This window comes from Stigmatopora nigra, chromosome 7, assembly GCF_051989575.1.
Source record: "Stigmatopora nigra isolate UIUO_SnigA chromosome 7, RoL_Snig_1.1, whole genome shotgun sequence".
Lineage (NCBI taxonomy): Eukaryota > Metazoa > Chordata > Actinopteri > Syngnathiformes > Syngnathidae > Stigmatopora > Stigmatopora nigra.
In genome coordinates this window covers 2261420-2282199 of record NC_135514.1, presented here as the reverse complement: position 1 = coordinate 2282199, position 20780 = coordinate 2261420, and the positions used below count along the sequence as shown (strand labels likewise).

Here is a 20780-nt window from a genome sequence, read left to right as displayed (position 1 = left end):
GTATCTATGTAATCATGCGGAAAGGTAACACACAATATCATCCAAAATCACACACTTGGATATTTTGGATTAAAACAGTGAAGGTTACACACAAAAAAATGGTTGAATGTAGACAACAGAATTTGGTCATGTTTAGGTAGGTTTAAAAAGGGCTTATCTTCATATTTAAAGACAAAAAAAATCTATAAATATAGATTCATTTGCTATTAAATCAATTGAGAAACACATTTGATCTTACTGAAGTGTTTGCTAAAAATACCAATACTATGTAGTATTAGTTTTCAGAAAACAGGCATTGGTTAATCTAATGTTAGCATTTAGGCTTAAAATATTGTTGTCATGTTAACAAACACGGCAACACATTTTTCACTCATGTTCAGTTAAAAAACTGTAATCCGCCTAAGTATCCAAAACAAAACGAGGTGTTTTCCATTGTTTTATATTTGAATGCCTGCGGGACCTGTCACCATTGGCACATACACTGGTATTCCATTACCTTGAGCCAATTACATGAAACATCAGACTATTTGTTTTGTGTGAATTTCTGTCATTGTATTTACCCCCCCCCCCCCCCCCTATAACAATGGGGCTTTTGACTTTTATTTCCTCTCTCACTTAATTACCCTATGACAGCTACTACGAAAAGAACGCAGGTTGCAGGCAGTAATTATGGTTTTATTTACATTACCCATTCCTGTAGTATTTCTCCACTTCCTTTTCTCTAGCTTAACAAATGTCTTCCCTTGTCAATTGAGTGATTTTATAGCATATAGAGTGAATCCAACTCAAGATTTCGTCAACCTAGTATGAAATACTAGAAGTACAAACCCTCTGTTTGATCTTAATGACAGACTTCGATAATAATGCACCACGTCAATTGTTTTCAGTTTGGCAACCTGAGTAAAGCTATTTTGAAGGCGACACGGGGTGATTGTTTGTCCATTAAAGATTAACTGTCCTTTTACATTCTGTAGCAACCTTTGAAGTTGTGTGAAGAAGAAAAAAAAAAGAACTGTTGCCCAACAAAAGGCCCATTGTCTGTCACAGTGCAGCTGACACGAAAAGAAGCAGAGTATTCACAGAATGCGAGACATGCTCATAGGAACAATACCACCACTGATCTCTTCATATAAACACTGCTTATGACTGATACATATCAGGAGCCCTGTGACAGTTGTGCGTTCAGGTCAAGGAGTCAAGCAAGCACGGAATGTCACTACAGGTCACACTGTCTGAACTTATTCCAACAACTTGTAGGAGCAAGTCTGGAAAAAAACATCCCTGCTGAGTGTCTTTCACAAGGTCAATTTGGTTAGCCAACCTTATTCTATTCGATCAAATCCTGATCATCAACAACTAGGAATCTAGGATTTATTAGAAAACACTTTGAAGGGAATTTAGGGGAGTGTCAAATATCAGGGCGCCATCTGGTGACAAAATTTTTTCACTGCAGTTGTTGCTCACACATATAGTACAAAAAACGGAATGATGGTAATGTATATGACGCTTGAAAATCGTCTGTGTTTTTTTAAACACATAACGAGAAAAAAAGATGTTTGGTCAGTGCTATATCATTTTCTTTATATGCAATATTGCAGGGGTAGGGAACCTATGGCTCGGGAGCCATATGTGGCTTTTTTCCTGGGTGTATATGGCTTGCCGCGAACCTGTGTGGTAAAATATGGGAACTGCTAGTCCCGAACACACCAATGGGAGCGTCACTGTGGCACCGAAACTATCTCTAGTACCTTTTTAAATTATAATTTTTCTTCATTAGACACTTCTGCATGTATACTCGTATTGATACTCATTGATTAGCAACAGTGAAATAATGTCCTCAAAAGAATTCTGACTTTTTTTTTTTACATTCAACGTGGTGAAATGAATAATAAATGCTCACAATGTTTATGTATTTTTACTTTTAAATTCTGAATATGGCTCTCAAGGAATGTTTAAAATATGAATTGTTTATGGCTCTCTTCGTCAAACACACATTTGTTTACTGCTGTACTGTTTTTCCATTGGTGATTTATAACAATAATAACACATACATTGACTTGGGCTCATTACAACAAAGTTGGGTTAAACTGCAACTGCGGAAACAAAATTCAGTCAGGAACCAAAGACGCACTGTTCTTCGCCGACACTTTCATCATCTTAACCTCATCCTCACTGGCCGAGAAACAGTTTGAGCAGCAATAAATATACGGACAGCATTTATCTGAAATAATAACTTTCTGAGGATAAACCGATGAGTGTAAACATGTGTCGTAAAAACTGCTGAAGCTTTTAAAGGTACAAATGTCTCATACGGCATTCATTAGGTTAGATACTTCCTCCTTCTGCTTATCCACGGCCTGCTCCATGGCCTTAAGAAACCTTTGCAGGGTTACTTTTTGTGCCTGGAGGAAAATCAAATTGATTTTGTTAGCCTGGTTGTTTAAATGCCTCAGATCTATTTCACAATGAAAGGTGCAACATGTGAACAGTAGGGGGCAGTATGCAGTTAATTGTTGCTTCCAATCTGTCATTAATCAAAATGTTAAGATCCTAACTTTCCTCTGTTTGAATAAAGTTGGAAGTTGTCACCATGTAGACTAAATGATCTCATATAGTTACAAGAAAGTGCACTGCAAGTGCATTAGTTGTGTTTTTTTTATGTTTAATACTAATTATTTGAATAAACAATTGAACAACTTTTATGTCGTATAGTTAGAACAGTACAGTTGTAAGAAAATAGTATTTTTGAAGGAAATAGTCATTAATTTTGGCTCCATTGAATCATGCCTAAAACAACGTCACTTGCTTGTTGGTTGTTAATTACTATTATTAAACAGTAATTCGTAATTGCAATTTGTCAGATTAATCATTTAATTATAACCATCCGATTAGTCGATAAAGTAAATTATAGTAAGTTGAAGATCAATGATTGACAACATATTAATTAAATAGGCGAGAAATTAATTTGCAGTTTCAATCCGAGACTTACCTTGACAAAGAGTGCATGAGCTAGAAAGGGTAATTTCCTCAGGACCCTTCCACTCAGACCTTTGCATTTCCTGGAAAGAATCACATTAATATTAGAAAAAAAAGGTTCCACAACTTGGCTGCTGATGCATTATGGGAAAAAAACACTCACAGTGCAATGTTTCTAAGCACCAGGCTGTGTTCAGAGACCTCATTCTTTGCAAAGCCCATCGTCTCCAGCTCATAGATGGTGAAAAGTGGCTGTCGGGGGTAAATGATTTGGCACTGCGCATATGAAGAACTGGTTAATATCACTGACTATCACACATTTCATTTCGGAGGGAGTTTCTGAATGACCTTCATGAGCTCCTCAAGGCAAGAAAGAAAGATGTTGTAAATGCCTTTCTCAGATGGCGGTCCGATGTACTGTTTAATATCTGCTCTGTCCACAAAGGCCAAATCGATCTTTTCGGTCACATTGGAGGTAGTCAGGATCACCACGTTGGAATGTCTGTAGGAGGAACCTGAACGTTGACATCATACAGAACTTGTTCCTCAGGGGGGTAAAAAATGTAAAATGCTTGCTAAATTTTTCCAACTGTTTGATTTGGTCCAGCTGAGTGAGGACAGCGTTGACCGCGCGGAAGGAGTCAGACGGTTCCGTTCCCGCTTGGCTGGCGTTCCTGGCTGCTGTCAGACTCTCCACCTACATGAGACAGGACAAATATTCTGCTGGAAAATGTCCGCTGCATATATAAAGAGGGTGATACTATAAAATATCTAGTAAAATAGTCGCATGTTTTTTAGGTCTGTTAATTTTTTTGATGTGTTTTTTGTCTCGCATTTGTGAAGTTTCACATATTACATCGTAAATGAAACTCATAAATCAACAATCATTTATCCCAATTAGGGCTGGGCAATCTGGTCAAAAAGATTTTTTCCATTTTGTTTTGACAAATATTTCATTAAGAACTAGTGTTTTTAACTGGTAGTTTTAAATAAATTTCTAATGAAAATATAAGAAACTAGACCATCATTAAACATTGTATTCACCTATGAAATGTATATATTGACATAAAATTAGCAGTATTGAATATATCCCTTACCAAAATAAAAAAGCGGCCCCAACAGTGTTGTAAAAGTTATAAATGGTCCCGAGGCATTTGACTGTAAATATTCCTTGGTTTAGGAGGCGTTGCGTTGCTACTTTTAATTAGCTGCTTCCATTTAATAATAGGATTTGCTGGTGGGCGCATAAAAAATGAAATGTATTTTCGATTTTATTGCACAATCTGTGTAATTTTTGCTGTTGAGCACTTAACTTGAACTCCATGCAGTGCAAAGAAAACTAATAAAAACCTAAGAGACTAGAAAATCTACAAAACTAGTCAGTTTGTATCTGAATATGTTCAAATAAATATGCCACGATCTAAAAAAAATGTGCATCTCGATCATAAAACCGTCTTCCTTAATCCCAATTATAGTTTTCCCCTCCCTCCACAATATTAAGAAGGACAACTAGAATTGTTTTGTTTACCTCATCAATAAGAACAAACACAAGAGCATCTTTGTCATCGATAAGATGCTGAATCTTCTGAAACATTTTTGTAACCAGTTTGCCACTCTACAACAAAGACAAGTGGTTAGTATACAAAAAAAAAAACAGTTTCCATCAAAAACAAATAAGAGCTCATTTACCTCCGAGAAGTACTTTGAGAACAAGCTGTGGCTATTGATTTCCACAAATTGCGCATATATATACCTGCATGGTAAGGGAGCAGATGAATAAAATAAACTGAAGTCGAGGCATATTCAATTAAATGGTCTTCTCACCGATCTGACAGTCTAATTGAAAGCTTCTGGGCAAGAGCTTTGCATAAAGATGTTTTTCCGGTGCCTGGCGGACCTGGATGTTAGAAAAAATAGATGTCTTTAGATCTGTAATACAAATTGGAATAATAATCGTGGGATTGTTATTTTGTTATTGTTACCGTGGAGTAGCACAACCCGATTCCAAGAAATCAGATTACTGTCAACATTCTTGTCTGAGAAGTAAATTGTTGTTGTGACATAATCCAGTAACTGGAAGAGAAGATGATCACTTGTAAATTAAGCAATTTGCTCTCATCCTATTATCAATGTAATGATATCATATTAACAGCAGTCATTTCAAATCAGATTAATTGAATAATACTAAGCAACATTTATGTATTATATACCTGAGTTTTTACCCCACTGTCATACACCAGACTGTCCCAAAGGCCATGGAAATTAGCTGTTAGGAAATATGGGATCAAGTAATGACAGTTGTTAACAACATTGACAAATTTGAATGAATGAACAATACAATTCTTTCAAATCGGTTGCTTAGATTCAGTAGGCGTGTCCAAGGCGCCTTTCAAACACACTCCCGTTGATGCCATAGCATTCGCATGTTTACTTGAAAGATTTGAGCGAGAATTCAATTGTGATGGAGAAGAGCTCTCTCCTTACGTCACCTGTTGGAAGCAACCAATGATTAGCTGCCGAAAGCTCCTCATCATCTTCCAAACAGAGTGTACTCGGCCCATCCTCATTAAGAGTGAAGATGTGAACGGAAAACTGGCTCCTCGTCAAATCGATGGCCTGAATGTGGAAAAAAAAACAAGAATGACAAATGAACATCAGAAGAAATCATTTAAACCAATGCAACAGAGCTCAAATAACCTACTTGGGATGGCAGGTCCTCCCGGTCAACAATGGCGATAGATTCAACATGAGTGCTGAGGAAGTTTTCATCAAACTCTGACCACTTGTAGTTTCCAAACACTGTGCTGTGGCGACTAAGCATAGCCTGGACATGCATTCTCACATCACATAACTTAGCCGTGCTGCAATATAAGCAAGGTACAAGAATAGAAAGTGTATTCAACCTTTATAAGAAACTCATTTAACTCAACGATTGCCATACATGCTGCCGAGCACCGTGAATTTCTGTTTATTTAATTGTATTTTTCCATTTTTAATTCTTGATCACACCAAAATTCCTTCTTCAGGCTGGACCTACTTTTCTGGTTAATAAACGAAAATATGCTTATAGATGTTTAAGCAAAGAAAAGGACTTATATTGAGGGAGAGGTGGTAATTTTCAACATAACCCAAAATCAGATTTTAAGGTATGTAGAAATGCCCTTTAAAAAAGGAAATTTTAAGGGGCATTTTTTCTTTTCTAATTAATTCTAAAAAAAGCCACTTTCCCCGTCGTGGGTTATAATAAAAAATAATATAGAGGCTCAAAATTATGAAATAAATCACAGCAGATGTAAAAGTGTTGTTGACTGCAGTCTAAAAGCACAACCACAGCTAATACGGATGGGGGGAAAGAACATCATTGTGACAACATCTGGCTTCAACCCACCTTTGGGATTTAACATGTACTTCCAAAACAACCGATTGGTTTTGGTCATTCGCATCCATTGTGTCAGTTTCCATTCCTGGAGACAGAATAATAACATAATGCAAAAAGTTAAAATTCATACCACACTTACATACATAACCTGGTCGATAGCGATAAATTTCAATAAGTGTAGCTACGACAGTCCCGAGTCATTTTAGCCTAACACTAACATAAAAACACTAAACGTAATGATTTATACATATTTATGCATACCAAAGTGAACTTTGCAGTTTTCTGAAGTAATGGACCAGGCGGTGAATTCAAAAGTCGTTTTCAGCGCGCTGTCTTTGACCCGGACGTAAAAATAATACTCGTAAGACGCCGTTTCCGGACAGCTACACCGTAATGCTAAATGATATGCTTACAAGAACGCTAAATATACACATTAAATAAACAAATTTGAGGTCGGCCATTCCACAATGGGGAAGAAACACAAGAAACATAAACCGGAGTGGAGAACAGTCGATGGTATTTGAATACATTTATTACATTTGGTCAATTAACGATGTCTGTTATTGTTAACGCTGTATGCATGAAATATACTGGCAAAGGCAGCAAATATACTTTTGTTTTTTATTCTTTGAATGTGAGAGGATTTTCCTAATAACATATACTTCATCATTATATTTGTCTCATGTCTTGATTCAACTGTGATTTTGTTTAAACATTAAGTACCGTCCGTTTAATTCATACTCTACTGCAGTGCTACAAAACCCCACCAGTTTCATATGCACATTCACCGAACCCCACCAGTTTCATACCCTAACCCTACATTCTAACCTTAAATTTTAACCCTAAATCCTTACACTACAATCCAAACCTAAATTCTAACTAACTCTAACCATAAATTCTTATCCTAACCCTAAACTGTAACCATAAATTCTTACCCTAACCCTAAATTCAAAAAATAAATTCTAACCCGAACCCTAAATTCTATCTTGAACCCTAATTTCTAACCCTATTCCTAAATACTAATTCTAACCCTAATCCTAAATACTTACCCCAATGCTTAATTCTAACCATAAACCTAAATTCATACCCTAACCCTAAATACTAACACTTAATTCTAACCTTCCATTCCAACCTTAAATCCTAATTCTAACCCAGGGGTAGGCAACCTATTCCAGAGAGTTTTTGTTCCAACCGATAAGAGGAAGCCCTTTCACCAATCTGGTGTCTTAGAGGTGCATTCAGTGGATTGCAGTCAGGTGCTTCATGTTTCAGCAGAAAGCTCATTGGTTAAACTGTTTGTGTTGAATTGATTGGAACAAAAACCCGCACCCACTGCGGCTCTTTCTGGAATAGGTTGCCTATCTGCAGTCAGTTATGATTACGTGGATCATGTTATCGTGGTTCGATCGAATCCAAATTAAGAACCACTGCTCTACTGTATCCGTAATACAGCTATAACAGGTATTAATGACAATTTATGCGCCAATGGAGGTTATTCGTCTTATAATATTCATAATATAATACTATTTAATTTGGGTAAAGTTTAATTAATGGCAACTTGCTTATTTCCAAGTCTTGTGTCATCGTCATGTTAGGGTTTGGGTTAGTGGTTAGGGTTAAAGTTAGGGTTAAAAAGAATACATGATACATTTTTTTAAAGAGTACTGTACTGACTTGACTCATTATTTTTTAAACTACAAAATGTAAACTTCAAAAAATTAAATGTACTTTTTTTTAAGGAAAACAATAAGGCCTTCAACGTCTTTGAGACAACAGCACATGATAATCTTTCGTATTGATCCATTCTAATCCATTTGAATGATCGTGGCCATCTTCTCCCATAGTCAAAATGTATTTTAAATTTAGCCCCCTGAATGGCAGCCACTGAGTTAAATGAGTGCCTGATAAAGTGTTCCTATGGTGTTTACTTGGTTCAGTTTCCTCATTGAAATATTTTTCAGACTATGAGGACAAGGCATTGGAGAAGCCACTGAAGCTCGTGCTCAAAGTAGGAGGCAGCGAGGTAACAGAACTCTCAGGTTCTGGCCATGACTCCAGCTACTATGACGACCGATCAGACCATGAACGCCACAAAGAGAAAAAGAAAAAGAAGAAGAAGAAATCTGAAAAGGATAAAGACAAATATGTAGACGATGAAGAGAGAAAACGACGGAAGGTTTGTTTTATGGAAGACTCACTTCCATTTCAATGTCAAAACATGTTTATTTTCTCTTATACAACAGGAGGAAAAGAGGAAGAAGAGAGAGCGAGAGCAGAATGAATCTGAGGCATGCGCAACTAACGTGGTCAGCGCTGGGGTGCCTGTCGAACCTTTTACGATATCCAAATCAAGTATCAAAGTAGAGGTGAGAAATTCAATGCAATGTGGCAGGTCCGCTCTTACTTTTGACTGTGATATTTACACGTATGATTTTTATGACTCAGCCAGAAGAAAAGAAAAGAAAGAAGGACAAGTTTGAGTGTGGGCCTAAATTTGAGGAATTTCATCCTGGTGTTAAAATTGAAGTGGAGCAGCAAGGGGAAAGGCCAGTGCGAGCATGTCGAACACAGCACGGTAAGGGCTCATTTACATGTTTACTATTAGTGAGATCAAAATGTGGTTGTGAATTTGCTACATTTTCATTTATTTCGCCCCAATACAGAGAGTGAATCCACTCCTCGACAACTATTACTGGAGCATTTCTTACGGCAGCTACAGAGGTGAGATTGAGAACTCTTATTTGATCATTTTTGCTAGATCTATGTAGTAAAAGCTCAATTGAAGACTTAGTTCAAGTTGACTTACAGTAGTAATACTGCCAATTAAGAACTAGTCTTCTCATGAATTTCCCATTGACTGTCTTTACTTCTTTTCCCCACAGAAAAGATGCCCATGGTTTCTTTGCCTTCCCAGTCACAGACGCAATCGCTCCCAATTACTCAATGATCATCAAGCATCCTATGGACTTCAGCACCTTGAAAGACAAGATTACAAACAATGAGTACAATACAGTGACTGAATTCAAGGTGAGATAATGGGGAGTACTGAATTTTGGATCCATAGGGATAGTCCGTCTTATCACTTGGCTAAAAAGTATCAAATCGGAATGCCTTTTGACACTGCCTCTTTGAATCCATTGTGTTCATTAGGCGGACTTTAAATTGATGTGTGACAATGCCATGGTGTACAACCGTCCGGAGACTGTGTACTACAAGGAAGCCAAGAAACTTCTTCATACTGGTTTCAAGATGATGAGTAAGGTAAAAAAAAAAAAAGACTCATCGAAAACCACCTGGGAGAAAAGTATGGATAACTAGAGAACGAACACCTTAGCATGGCTGCTTAGCTCCCGGGGGTGTCATAACAGAAAATTATTGTGAAGCACTGCAATAAACTTTGGTTACTGTTCTCGTCAGGATCGTCTGTTGGTTTTGAAGCGCAGCATGTCTTTCATGCAAGACATGGCAGCCGTTTTGGGAGACGATGAACTTGGAGCTGATGTACCTCCAACAGACACAACTCCTATGCCGGTAGAGTCGGCCAAAAAGTCCAAAAAATTACCCGTGAAAGACATGACGTAAGCGACAATGTTGTCAAAACGAGTAAAGGTTAAAGAAATGGCTACACCTCAATAGCTTCTTTGTTTTCAGCTACCTGTTTGAGTTGGAGGGAAATGCCTGCAGCTTGACAGACAGCACAGCAGAGGAGCACGTTCTTGCCCTGGTGGAACATTCAGCAGATGAAGCCCGAGATCGTATCAACAGATACATGCCGAACTCAAAGGTTTTGTACTTTCTATGTTCCTGTCCCACATTGTTCCTCAAGCTTTAATCATGTATCCAGTGTATCAGCACTATTTACCCTGTTACGTCTGCTTTGTTTTTAGATTGGCTACTTGCAAAAAGATTCCGACACGTCTCTTATCTACACGGTCGTCAATCAGGTTGATCCCGATGCAGAAGGTTTGATACCATTCTATGTTTTCTATTAAGCAGGGTCATTAAAAAAAACTGAATGTAGTAGTAATTACATCTATAAGGCAAAAAAATACCCAGACTTGCTTGACTTTTACAGAAGAGGAGACTCACAAAGTGGACTTGAGCTCACTATCAAATAAGCTTCTTCCAGGATTAACAACACTGGGCTTCAAAGATGACAGGAGACACAAAGGTACGATTTTAAAATGTCCTCTTGAAGTTCTTTCCACTTAGATATCCTTCACTTGTTTTGCAGTGACTTTCCTGAGCAGTGCCTATAATATTCAAAGCCTTCAGAAGAACTCAGTCTTTCCAGATTTGTCACCTGAAGAGTCAGATTTGCTGTGTTCAGCATACGGAGATGAAACGGGGGTACAATGTGCTCTGAGGTAGCAATGGCGGGTCTCCCTTATTGAAAATTATGTATATTCCAATTGAAAGTGCCAGCAGTTTGAATTGTCTGCCATTTTTTTCTCCCACTAATAGCATTCTGGACTTTGTGAAGGGCTGTGGAAGTGTCACCCGGCATTGGGTTGATGGACTAATGGACAAGATGACAGCCGGCGATCATGCAAAAGCCGCCAATCAGATTCGGCAGGTGTGTGATGCAAACAATTTGACAACGATTAAACTTCAACTTTGACCCCCAATGTTCATATTTCAGAAGAGAAACATGCTGAAACCTGACGAAACCAAGACCGGCCTCTGTGACATGCAGGTGGGATGAATGTTGGATTAGTTTGAAGTTCAATGGCATCTAAATTTTAACTGACGGTCAGTTTTATTTGCATTTAGATGGCGGATGGGCCTGGTCTTGGAGAGAGCAGTTCAGTGTTGGACTTCATGTCACTAAAAAACTACCCCGACTTATCTCTTGATATGTCCATGCTCAATACACTAGGTATGTTCTTGAATTGAATTATTTTATTGTCATTACACAAGCATTGAGATTCAAAGCGTTTACCACAAATAACAACAACAAATGGACAAATAAATAATCGATAAATAAGAAATAATTGAATAAGTAGTCCAAGTGAGGTCAGCAGAGTGGAGCAGGCTTGTTCCAGGGTGAGTTCCATAGTTTTGGAGACATTCAGTGCCAAGTTGTTGAAGAGACCACCACCTGATCATCAACTGCCCCCTACCTACACTGTCCAGCATCTATGAATCCCAGTGCCTTAGAAGTGAAGAGAGCATTATTAATTTTGAATGAAACTTGCAAAGATGCCAGTGGAGTGTAAATCTCCTCTGTTAACTGCAAAATCAAAAAATACCCTCCAGTTTACAACAGAAAACATAAACCATGTTGCAGCATACTGTCACTGATAATGTAGTAGAAGCAAATGGAATAGAGTAGTATATCAATTTGTGTGGAGATTTGATCAAATTTTGGGTTTAATGATTTTTTCTCCCTAGTTCAGTGTGGTGCTAAACACCTTATCAAACCCAACCTCTAATAAATAGGCCTAATTTCATCACAGAGCCTCCAAAATACGCCAGCTAAACAGACTTTTATCTCATCTTTTGTAGTTTTATCACATGACACAGACAGCACCTTTGTTTGTTCTCGTCTTTGTTGTTGCAGAATTGAACTTTGCATCAATCCTTAAAATGTAACCATGCCACTACTGGCTCCAGAGGAGAATTGATCTTAAAGTTCACTCCATCCTGACTGTTAATATCAGAAGTTCAACCATAAAGACTAAAAAATAAATAATAATAAAAAAAAAGTCATGCTCACTTGCCATTGCGCATTCTTTGTTCTCTGGTAGAATATTGGGGTTTTTGTTTGTAGGTGCTTTAAAAAGATATTCTTTTTATAATTATTATTTCTATTTTCTTTTCTTTTAACACTCATTTGTCAGGTAAAGGTGTGAAGAAGGAGCCAGGAAATGAGGAAAGCCAACAGCAATTTGAAGACGCTGACAAGCTCCTACAGGAGTTTCAGGACGCTCAAGTGGACCGAGTCGGCTCCAGGCCTTCGTCCAACCTCTCGTCCCTCTCCAACGCCTCCGAGAGGGATCAACACCACTTGGGTAGTCTTGCTGTTACTTTTAAGCCTTTTTAAAGCTACGTATTGTCTCCACACTCAATTCCATGGCTGTCGTTTTAAACAGGGAGCCCAGCACAGTCCGAAATGGTTCACGATCCCTACGAATTCCTGCAGTCTCCAGAGTCAGAGAGCCCAGCCAACAACAACTGAGCACATGGTTTCAAATCTTCACCTGTGACTTTGGCTGTAACATACTGTGGCCACAACACAAACCTATAAACTTGAATATGTAATGTACAGACTGTTTACTTTGGGGGTTTCAAACTTGCTGCAAGGAGAACATTTTGGTCTGCGGAACAGTATTTTTGGAAGACCCTACTTATATGTGATAATGTTAATTCTTTTTATTATGTCCTGTCATACAATTGTGTATTTCAAAAATTTGCAGTATGGGAAATGGTTGGTCACCAACCATATTCAAGAAAAAATATTTTTCTAACTGAGTACAAGTGCATGTCTATTGCATGCATGGAGAAAGTGGTATTGCTCAACAATTACAACGTAAAATGTGATTACTTAACTAGACATGCTGGGGTAACCCTAATATGTGAAATAGTAGAGAGATGTCTCAACATTTTTTATGTTGTGAAGAACTGTTCTCAACCTTTTCTGATAAAGATAAAAATATGTTATGTCACTTGTACTTTTTACTTAAGCCTTTGTGTCATAGGCCTCTAATGAGAATGAATTATGGACTTCTGCTTTATTTTTTTGTGTTTTTTTATGAGTGCAACATAAATTAATAAATTCTTTCACATGTATTTATAAAAATTTGTGGTTTCATATCTACTCAACATCTTGAATAAAAAAAATAAAAAAAACATGCTTTTCATTTATAATGTTCGTGTGACGGTGCTGCCAGCCTTTGTCAATCAAAATGGATTGATTGGATGCCTATCATTGTAAATGGATTGAATTTTTGTATGTTTTGGAATGTGGGAGGAAACTGGAGTACCCAGGGGAAACCCACACATACCCAGGGAGAACATGCAAACTCCACAGGTGGACTGATGTGGATTTGAACCCAGGACCCAAAGCTGTTAGGCCGACGTGCTAACCACTCAATCCGGCGGGCCGCCTTGAATGAATGATTTGAAAGCCAAAAAGAAAAACAAATAAATCACTGCAATCTGTGACGTGAGGAACCTGAACGCAACATCCACCGTCGACACTGCGCATGCGCAACAGTTGCCATGGCACAGCCGAGCAAACTGCTTCTTCAACTTCTGAGGCGTCGTCTTTCCACTACGCCTTTTTGAGGACGTCTGCAGATGACTTTTTATCCATTTCTCATGTATCTGTTTTGATGTCATGTTGCGATGCAGTTGTGAAAATGAATCACTCGCTTGAAATGACCATGAGCATTGTTTGGATCTCAAAAGCGATGACTCCGCGGTTGATAAGATGAGCGCTACAACGAATGTAAGTCTTTTTCAATGCATTTGGACTTGGCAAATATTCACCATCATGATTTTCTAAGGGTTTCAATGGGCGTAAAGTTGATTTACATTTATTCATGCCAAACTCTTAACGAGTTGTCTATGCTATTCCGTTCTGCAAAACAATAGCAGTCTATTTATTTTATAGTCTGTTGAAATGTTTGGAAATTGTTGCAAATACAGATCGATACACGGACACAAAAAGCCTTGTGTCAGCATGAAGGGCCCACAGCTAAACATGTGAGTCAGATGACCCAAAAGAAAGGGCTGTAGCTTTTGATCAAATGTCTATTTAAAGAGAAACACTCAACACTCACATTTATTGTTTACTTAGTTCAATATAAACACAACTAGGGCATTTCACACAGAAGTGGCAACAGTGTTTTCCAATCTCAAATGTTCTTCCTCCTTTGTCAATTTCAACAAGGCAAAGCAATGGTAGTAAATGTATTTTAGCTTAATTTGTTGTTGTCATCATGATTGTTGTGTGTAAGCAGGAATTGATCCCAAGGGGTGACCCTTGGTAATTTGATTCTTGATTTGTGTTAAAGGATTTTCAGATACCTTCTTTTCATAAAAACAAATTGAATTAAAAAAAATCCATACTTTATTCCACAGATCACAATACAATGAAAATTGAGACTGTATTTCTACTATAAAGCATTATTTTTTGGGGCACTCTTAACATAAATGGGTAGTAAATGACATTGATATTTTTGCAGATTATTTTTTATCATTAAGCAAAGATATAATATATTATATTGAATAATTTTGTAATACATAAATGAACTTTTCCATTCTCTAGCCTATCCCACCCATCTCATTGATCATTATCATTTGTCTTTTTCTTGTTTGTTTTAGTTTTTTTTAGCTTCTTCGAAATCACAATTCTATCTGATTACATAGAATATTGCCAAATGTTCGGTTCAAATTGGGAACCCTCAAAATCAAAATGTGTATTTAAATGTTGTTTTTGTAATGCTTTGCGTCTGTCTCATGGTGTCTATAGTTAAACATTCTCCGTGGACAGTTGAGACGAACTGCCCCCATGCGTGTCAGCAGTCAAAACGACCTGGTCCCAACCAAGACCCCGCGAGTGAACGGATGGACTTGGCCCCCTCAGGTCTTCCAAATCATTGTCTGGCTGGTGTACAACTACTTTGCCATTGTGGCCTTTGGCATGTTCATCCCTCTCCTGCCGTCCCCTTGGAAGCACGTGCTCTACGCCGTATCCTTATCTCAAAGCAGCCCCCCAGCTGCCCCGCAGTCGGCTCACGAGTTTACCAATCAGCCTTGACCATCGAAACAAGGTTTTTCTTGTATTAGTGCTTTCTATGAGCTTTTATTAATGACATGAATCTCTGTTTGTTTGTGTCTTCATGAAGCTCAAAAGCTCAGAATCAGTAGCGCTTTTGTTTCTTTTAATCAAGGAACTTTTCCTCAACCATAGCGCCACCCAGTTTGTAGGTTTGGCATTTGGCGTGCACTTGCTCAGTCATGTCGCAGCTGTGACTATCGATCCAGCTGATGCCAGCGTGAGGGCCAAAAAGACTTACGCTGGTCCGATGCCTCTTTTTGACCGCACAGTGCAGGCTCACGTCATCCAGGATTCACATTGTTATCTGTGTGACGTCAAGGTGTACGTATGCCAACTTTGTTCATCTTTTAAAAAACATGTGTCAAAGTGGCGGCCCGGGGGCCAAATCTGGCCCGCCGCACCATTTTGTGTGGCCCGAAAATTAAATCATGAGTGCCGACTTTCTGTTTTAGGATCAAATTAAAGTGAAGATTATAGATATATATTAAATTCCGTGATTTTCCCCGTTTTAAATCAATAATTGTAAACTTTTAATCAATTTTTACAGTGTTTTTAGTTCAAAAATTATTTAGTAAAATCTAAAAATATATATTAAAAACGAAAAAGAACTTCATGTTGTTTTTCCACTTATAAGGACTCTACGGTTTTCAAACTAAATTTCATATTTTAATTATAATACGCATAGATCAAGCTTAGAGGCCTTTAGCATACTAAAGTGACAATTGTTATTAAAAGAAAGTCAGAAATGTCAAATATACAGGACGCAGATTGATAATATGTACTGTTTTTTTGGTCATTAATGGCAAACACGACCACGATGAATGCAATATGCACACTCATTAGTTCTTAATTAACCAATTTAGAACATTAGCATATTCAACCTAGTCTATAACTCTGGTAATTAAGTTTATACTGTTTATTTGTGTATCTCAAAGTACTTTCAACCCACTGCTAAACTGAAATGTGCCGCCACACTTAATCCACTATATAAATATATATATATATATATATATATATATATATATATATATATATATATATATATATATATATATATATATATATATATATATATATATATATATATATATATATATATATATATATATATATATATATATATATATATATATATATATATATATATATATATATATATATATATATATATATATATATATATATATATATATATATATATATATATATATATATATATATATATATATATATATATATATATATATATATATATATATATATATATATATATATATATATATATATATATATATATATATATATATATATATATATATATATATATGTATGTATATATGTTTGTATATATGTATGTATATATATATGTATATATATATGTATATATATATATATATATATATATATATATATATATATATATATATATATATATATATAAATAGTAATATTTTATATTACTATTTTTTTTTAGTGAATGCTTTGAATATGATCCATAGGACTAACACTTATTATATTGTTTATATAAAGTGTGTGATTAATGGTGCTAAAATGTTCCCTTTCCTCAGTGGCCCCAAAGTGAAACATTGCAGTGTTTGCAACAAATGTGTGTCAGATTTTGATCATCACTGCAAATGGTTGAACAACTGTGTTGGGGGCAGAAACTACAGGTAAAAAGCAGAGAAATAAATATTGCACCCCGGTACCTATTTGCTGCACACGTTAAGCATGAGCTCACCTGTGTTTCCCGTCAGGTTTTTCTTCGTCGCGGTGTCTTCCGCAGCAGTCGGCGTGGTCCTCCTGGTTGCTGTCATTACATTTATATTCATCCAGCACTATGTGGATCCAAACGTTTTACGGACCGACCCGCGGTTCCATAGTGAGTCACCATGTTTGTAATGATAATTTCTCTATTCAAACCTGTACTTTTGTGTGTGTGTGTGTGTGTGTGTTTGTCTGTGTGAAATGACCCACATCCTGCAGGTGTCCTGACAAACAACACCTGGCTGGTGTTTCTACCATCAGCCCCTGTGAAAACGAGTGCAGCCGGTCTTCTTATAGTTGCCTTCGCTACAGTCCTACTATGCTTCACGTGCCTACTACTGCTCTGGCACCTGCTCTGTTTCCATTTCTATCTCTGTGAGTCACATAACAGCCGCCCCCAACTTTTTTTTTTGCAAGTAGTTTTGTATTAGGGCATGTGGTTAGCACGTCGGCCTCACAGCTTTACGGTCCTGGGTTCAAATCCAGGTCACGTCCACCTGTGTGGAGTTTGCATGTTCTCCCCGGGCCTGTGTGGTTTTCCTCGGGGTCCTCTGGTTTCCTCTCACATTCCAAAAAACATGCATTCTAGGCTGATTGGACACTCTAAATTGCCCCTAAGTATGGGTATGAGTGTGCATGGTTTTCCGTTTTCTTGTGCCCTCGCCTCTGGCCTGGAGACGGCTGGGATAGGCTCCAGCACCCCCACCCCCTTACTTAAGATATTTTTTGTACAGAAAATGGATCCTTCACTTATATTTTTATTTTATTTTATATATATGTATATTTCATATATACATATACTATATATAAAATGTCTGCATGGTGGGGTTAACATTCTTAATGCTTGCATTTACTTTTCTGGAGTTTTGTTACTTTAAGTTGCTCCAAAAAGGTATTTCACACTTCAAAACAGTAGGGGGCATCATACAAGTGTGTCTGCGTGTGTTTGTGTGTGTCAATTGTGCTGAATACCTAAAACCTATAGTAAGAAAATCCCAACATCAAAAGCATGATCTTAATATGAAAGCTTAAAGGTACTTTTTTGGGAGGGTACGATATAAGTTTAAAAGTTAGATATACTAAATGTCAACATATTTTCCTGTTTTTTTTTTTTTTGTACTCATTTTATTTCAACAAAAAAAAATTGCAATCCTTCTTGGTGATGTTGTTGCAGTGTGTAAAGGACTAAGCACATTTGATTATATAAAGCTGCAGCGTCAAAAAGAAGCCAGAAGTAGAGATGCTGAAGTGGGAAGTCCACATGGAGTCCAAATAAGCAGCAAGGTCTCACAGGTGACAAGTCTCGCTTGACCCTTTTCCATCAGCTGTGTCACCTTTTAACACTTTTTTTCTTTGCTAAAGAATCATCTGAGCTCTAAGGACTGTGAACCCACCCAAATTCATGGTTCAAGGTAGCATCAAGTCACTACTGGTTTTATTGTACCTATATACACTTTTCCATGAGTATCTTTCAATGTTTTTTTTCTTTTTTTTTTATGAATCAACAGCACATGCAAGACTGACAATAAAGGATCACTTTCCAGCCGACTGCCGGACTCCATCTGCAGAGAGGTAGAACATTTTTTTATATATACACACATGCACACACGTTGGTACTTTGACTTACACTCATTTAACTCAATGGCTGCCATCATGTTGAGGATTGTTGCCGTTGGAATTTTGCAGAAGTTGTTACTGCCACTCTCAGGCTGAGGCATGTACCTCCAAAAATATGCACTTGTTAAGCACAAATGCTCAAGATTTTTTCAATTAAGGTGTGTAGTTACCTGTGTATGCAGTTGAATGAATTCCTACATGACATGATTTCTGCTTTCACCTAGTTGGAAAATGATGATAAACCGCCAGAAAAAGACACCATCTTCCATCATGACACACCAAATTCCAGAGAGAAAGAAAGTGAGTATTTGTTCATCCCCCCCACCCCCCAAAAAAATCAGTCGTAAAAATATTACACTGCTATTTTTTTAAACCACATTAACCATTATACTATGTTAGTGGTCATACTGTCAGCTACATGAATATTTTTCCTCTTTCACATGGAAAATATTTGACGAAAGGCAAAAGTGACATGATCACATCCAGAAGCTGGAAGCCTGGGACGGGGGGCGGTGACATGCAGAGTGAAAGCATCCGGTCAGTGGAAAGTGTTCCGGATGTCCAGAATCCCCTCGGAAGCTCAGTCATGACTCCGGATGACACATAACAGTCAAATGCTTCATCAAGATTGTATCTTACACTCAGGGACACCTTGATAAGATAGGCTAACGTGGATCCTTTGCTGTTCTCGAGGACATCCACAAAGTGATACCGACATTTTGATACTACACAAGTGCTCACTATTGTTTTGCTCCGCTTTCTTTGTTTTTTATATTGATACATGTTGGCTATGTTTTCTCCAAATGGACATTTATGGTGGTCCAACTCCAATGTAAGCGTCTGCGCCATTATTCTTAGATGTTTTGGGGCAGCTTTTATTTATTTTTCCCGGACAAAACATGCTCCTAAGTACAGGGCAGTAATGCATAAATCATGTCATTTTATCTACTAGCCAATGCAACAACCTTGTATGGTCAAATAAATCCATGCGTTGAGAAAAACGCTGGAGCACATTATTGTGCCAGAAGAGGACTGAACATCATTAGTTGTGTCAATTCATTTCGTAGTAAAGATTTACAAACAATTGTTTGCTGTCTTAATTTCTCGTTTAGAGCAGATAGTTGTCAAGGATTTTGGGTCCAAAAATATCTTATTGAGAAAGTTGGGATAAAATATGTCCATATTTGCTGTTTGGACCCCGCAGTTGCCTGATATTTTGAAGAGGCAAAAGTATAGTGATGAACAATTTACTGTTTTTTAAATTATTCCGCAAATTATATTTTACTAATATGATACAAATTGCTTTTGAGTAGTAATTATTTGAAGTTGTCAATATAATATGTCAGATCTATGTCAGATGTAATAATCCTAACTTTTAAAAAGCTCAAGGTTCAAATTCTGAAGCAAAATTATCTTTTTTTAACATATGCCACACCTACTAATTACAAGGTCTAAAATTGTAGTCAAATTAATCGAAGATCAGTTTTCACAATCTTCCAGGATCAAAAACAGTAACTTCATCCTCATTTGGTCCGATTACAAATTGAGTTGTGACCACAGAGAATTTTTAAGTACCCCGACTCCTAAACTTGTCTGGAATATGTTTAAGCAATCTGATTGGCTTTTCAAATTTTAAACCTTTTTCTGTGCCAGATAGAAGTTATTTGATCTAATATACATTAAAGTAAGAATATTCTTGGGCAGATCTTATTTGGGGTCCCTGGAGCCTACTTATTTAGAGCCCCCAAGCTTCAGTCAGCATATCTTAATCAATGTCTGTGCATGAAATATGTGATGAGCAAATGGCTTAAAAGCTTGCTTAAAAATTAAGCTTGTTTTTGCCAGCAAATTCATATTTAGGATGTAGCTTCTACTGTTCATTGTCATGTTATTGAGTCAATCATGTAGGCCATAACTGACCCAAAATTTGATGTCCACATATATGGTTCATGTCACAAAAAAAGGATACTTATCCTTTGTCGGAATGGCTAAAACGTTGCCTCTGTCAAATAATCTAAATGAAATGGTGGGAAACTGTCATGAATGGATGAATGTGGTATCCTTAAGAAGGGGGGGGGGGGGGGGGTTGTACTGCAAAAATTTCCAAGACATTTTTCTGTATTAAAAATCAGGAAATGTTTTAGTTGTTGCATACTCTTGCTCGTTGTGAGCACTGACGTGATAAGTCCTTGATTCAAATCTTGTGATGGTTTTCTGTTACGATAGTGCTACAGCAGGGGCTTCATGGTTACATAA

General features: G+C 37.2%; 3 protein-coding genes across 5 annotated transcripts; 2 read left to right on the top strand and 1 right to left on the bottom strand.

The window, feature by feature from the left end:
• Positions 1-1899: 1899 nt before the first annotated feature.
• trip13 (thyroid hormone receptor interactor 13) lies at positions 1900-7545 on the bottom strand. 2 transcript variants are annotated; one of them, XM_077721527.1, is made up of 14 exons: positions 7405-7545; positions 6365-6440; positions 5678-5837; positions 5466-5592; positions 5187-5242; positions 4959-5049; positions 4801-4873; positions 4666-4729; positions 4505-4591; positions 3567-3673; positions 3325-3478; positions 3140-3252; positions 2990-3059; positions 1900-2402 (listed from the first exon to the last, which is right to left on the bottom strand). In XM_077721527.1, exons 1-14 carry the CDS (start codon positions 7424-7426, stop codon positions 2307-2309), a joined length of 1296 nt encoding a protein of 431 aa, XP_077577653.1. In that variant the 5' UTR covers positions 7427-7545; the 3' UTR covers positions 1900-2306. The 2 variants fall into 2 exon arrangements, with proteins under 2 accessions (XP_077577653.1, XP_077577654.1); XM_077721528.1 differs by lacking the exon at positions 7405-7545 and adding an exon at positions 6617-6830.
• On the top strand, positions 6695-13147 carry brd9 (bromodomain containing 9). Its single transcript, XM_077721525.1, has 17 exons — positions 6695-6871; positions 8317-8531; positions 8599-8721; positions 8801-8930; positions 9019-9076; positions 9238-9382; positions 9506-9616; positions 9773-9933; positions 10007-10139; positions 10243-10318; positions 10431-10526; positions 10590-10722; positions 10820-10931; positions 10998-11051; positions 11129-11234; positions 12199-12369; positions 12451-13147. The coding sequence occupies exons 1-17, from the start codon at positions 6823-6825 to the stop codon at positions 12534-12536; spliced, it is 1959 nt and encodes a 652-aa protein (XP_077577651.1). The 5' UTR covers positions 6695-6822; the 3' UTR covers positions 12537-13147.
• A 361-nt stretch (positions 13148-13508) lies between these two features.
• zdhhc11 (zDHHC palmitoyltransferase 11) lies at positions 13509-19608 on the top strand. Of its 2 annotated transcripts, XM_077720819.1 has the most exons (11): positions 13511-13808; positions 14835-15053; positions 15286-15464; positions 16712-16813; positions 16898-17022; positions 17127-17282; positions 18082-18200; positions 18270-18319; positions 18416-18479; positions 18749-18824; positions 18986-19608. In XM_077720819.1, the coding sequence occupies exons 1-11, from the start codon at positions 13791-13793 to the stop codon at positions 19129-19131; spliced, it is 1254 nt and encodes a 417-aa protein (XP_077576945.1). In that variant the 5' UTR covers positions 13511-13790; the 3' UTR covers positions 19132-19608. The 2 variants fall into 2 exon arrangements, with proteins under 2 accessions (XP_077576946.1, XP_077576945.1); XM_077720820.1 differs by lacking the exon at positions 17127-17282 and having other exon boundaries at positions 13509-13808.
• Positions 19609-20780: the final 1172 nt, after the last annotated feature.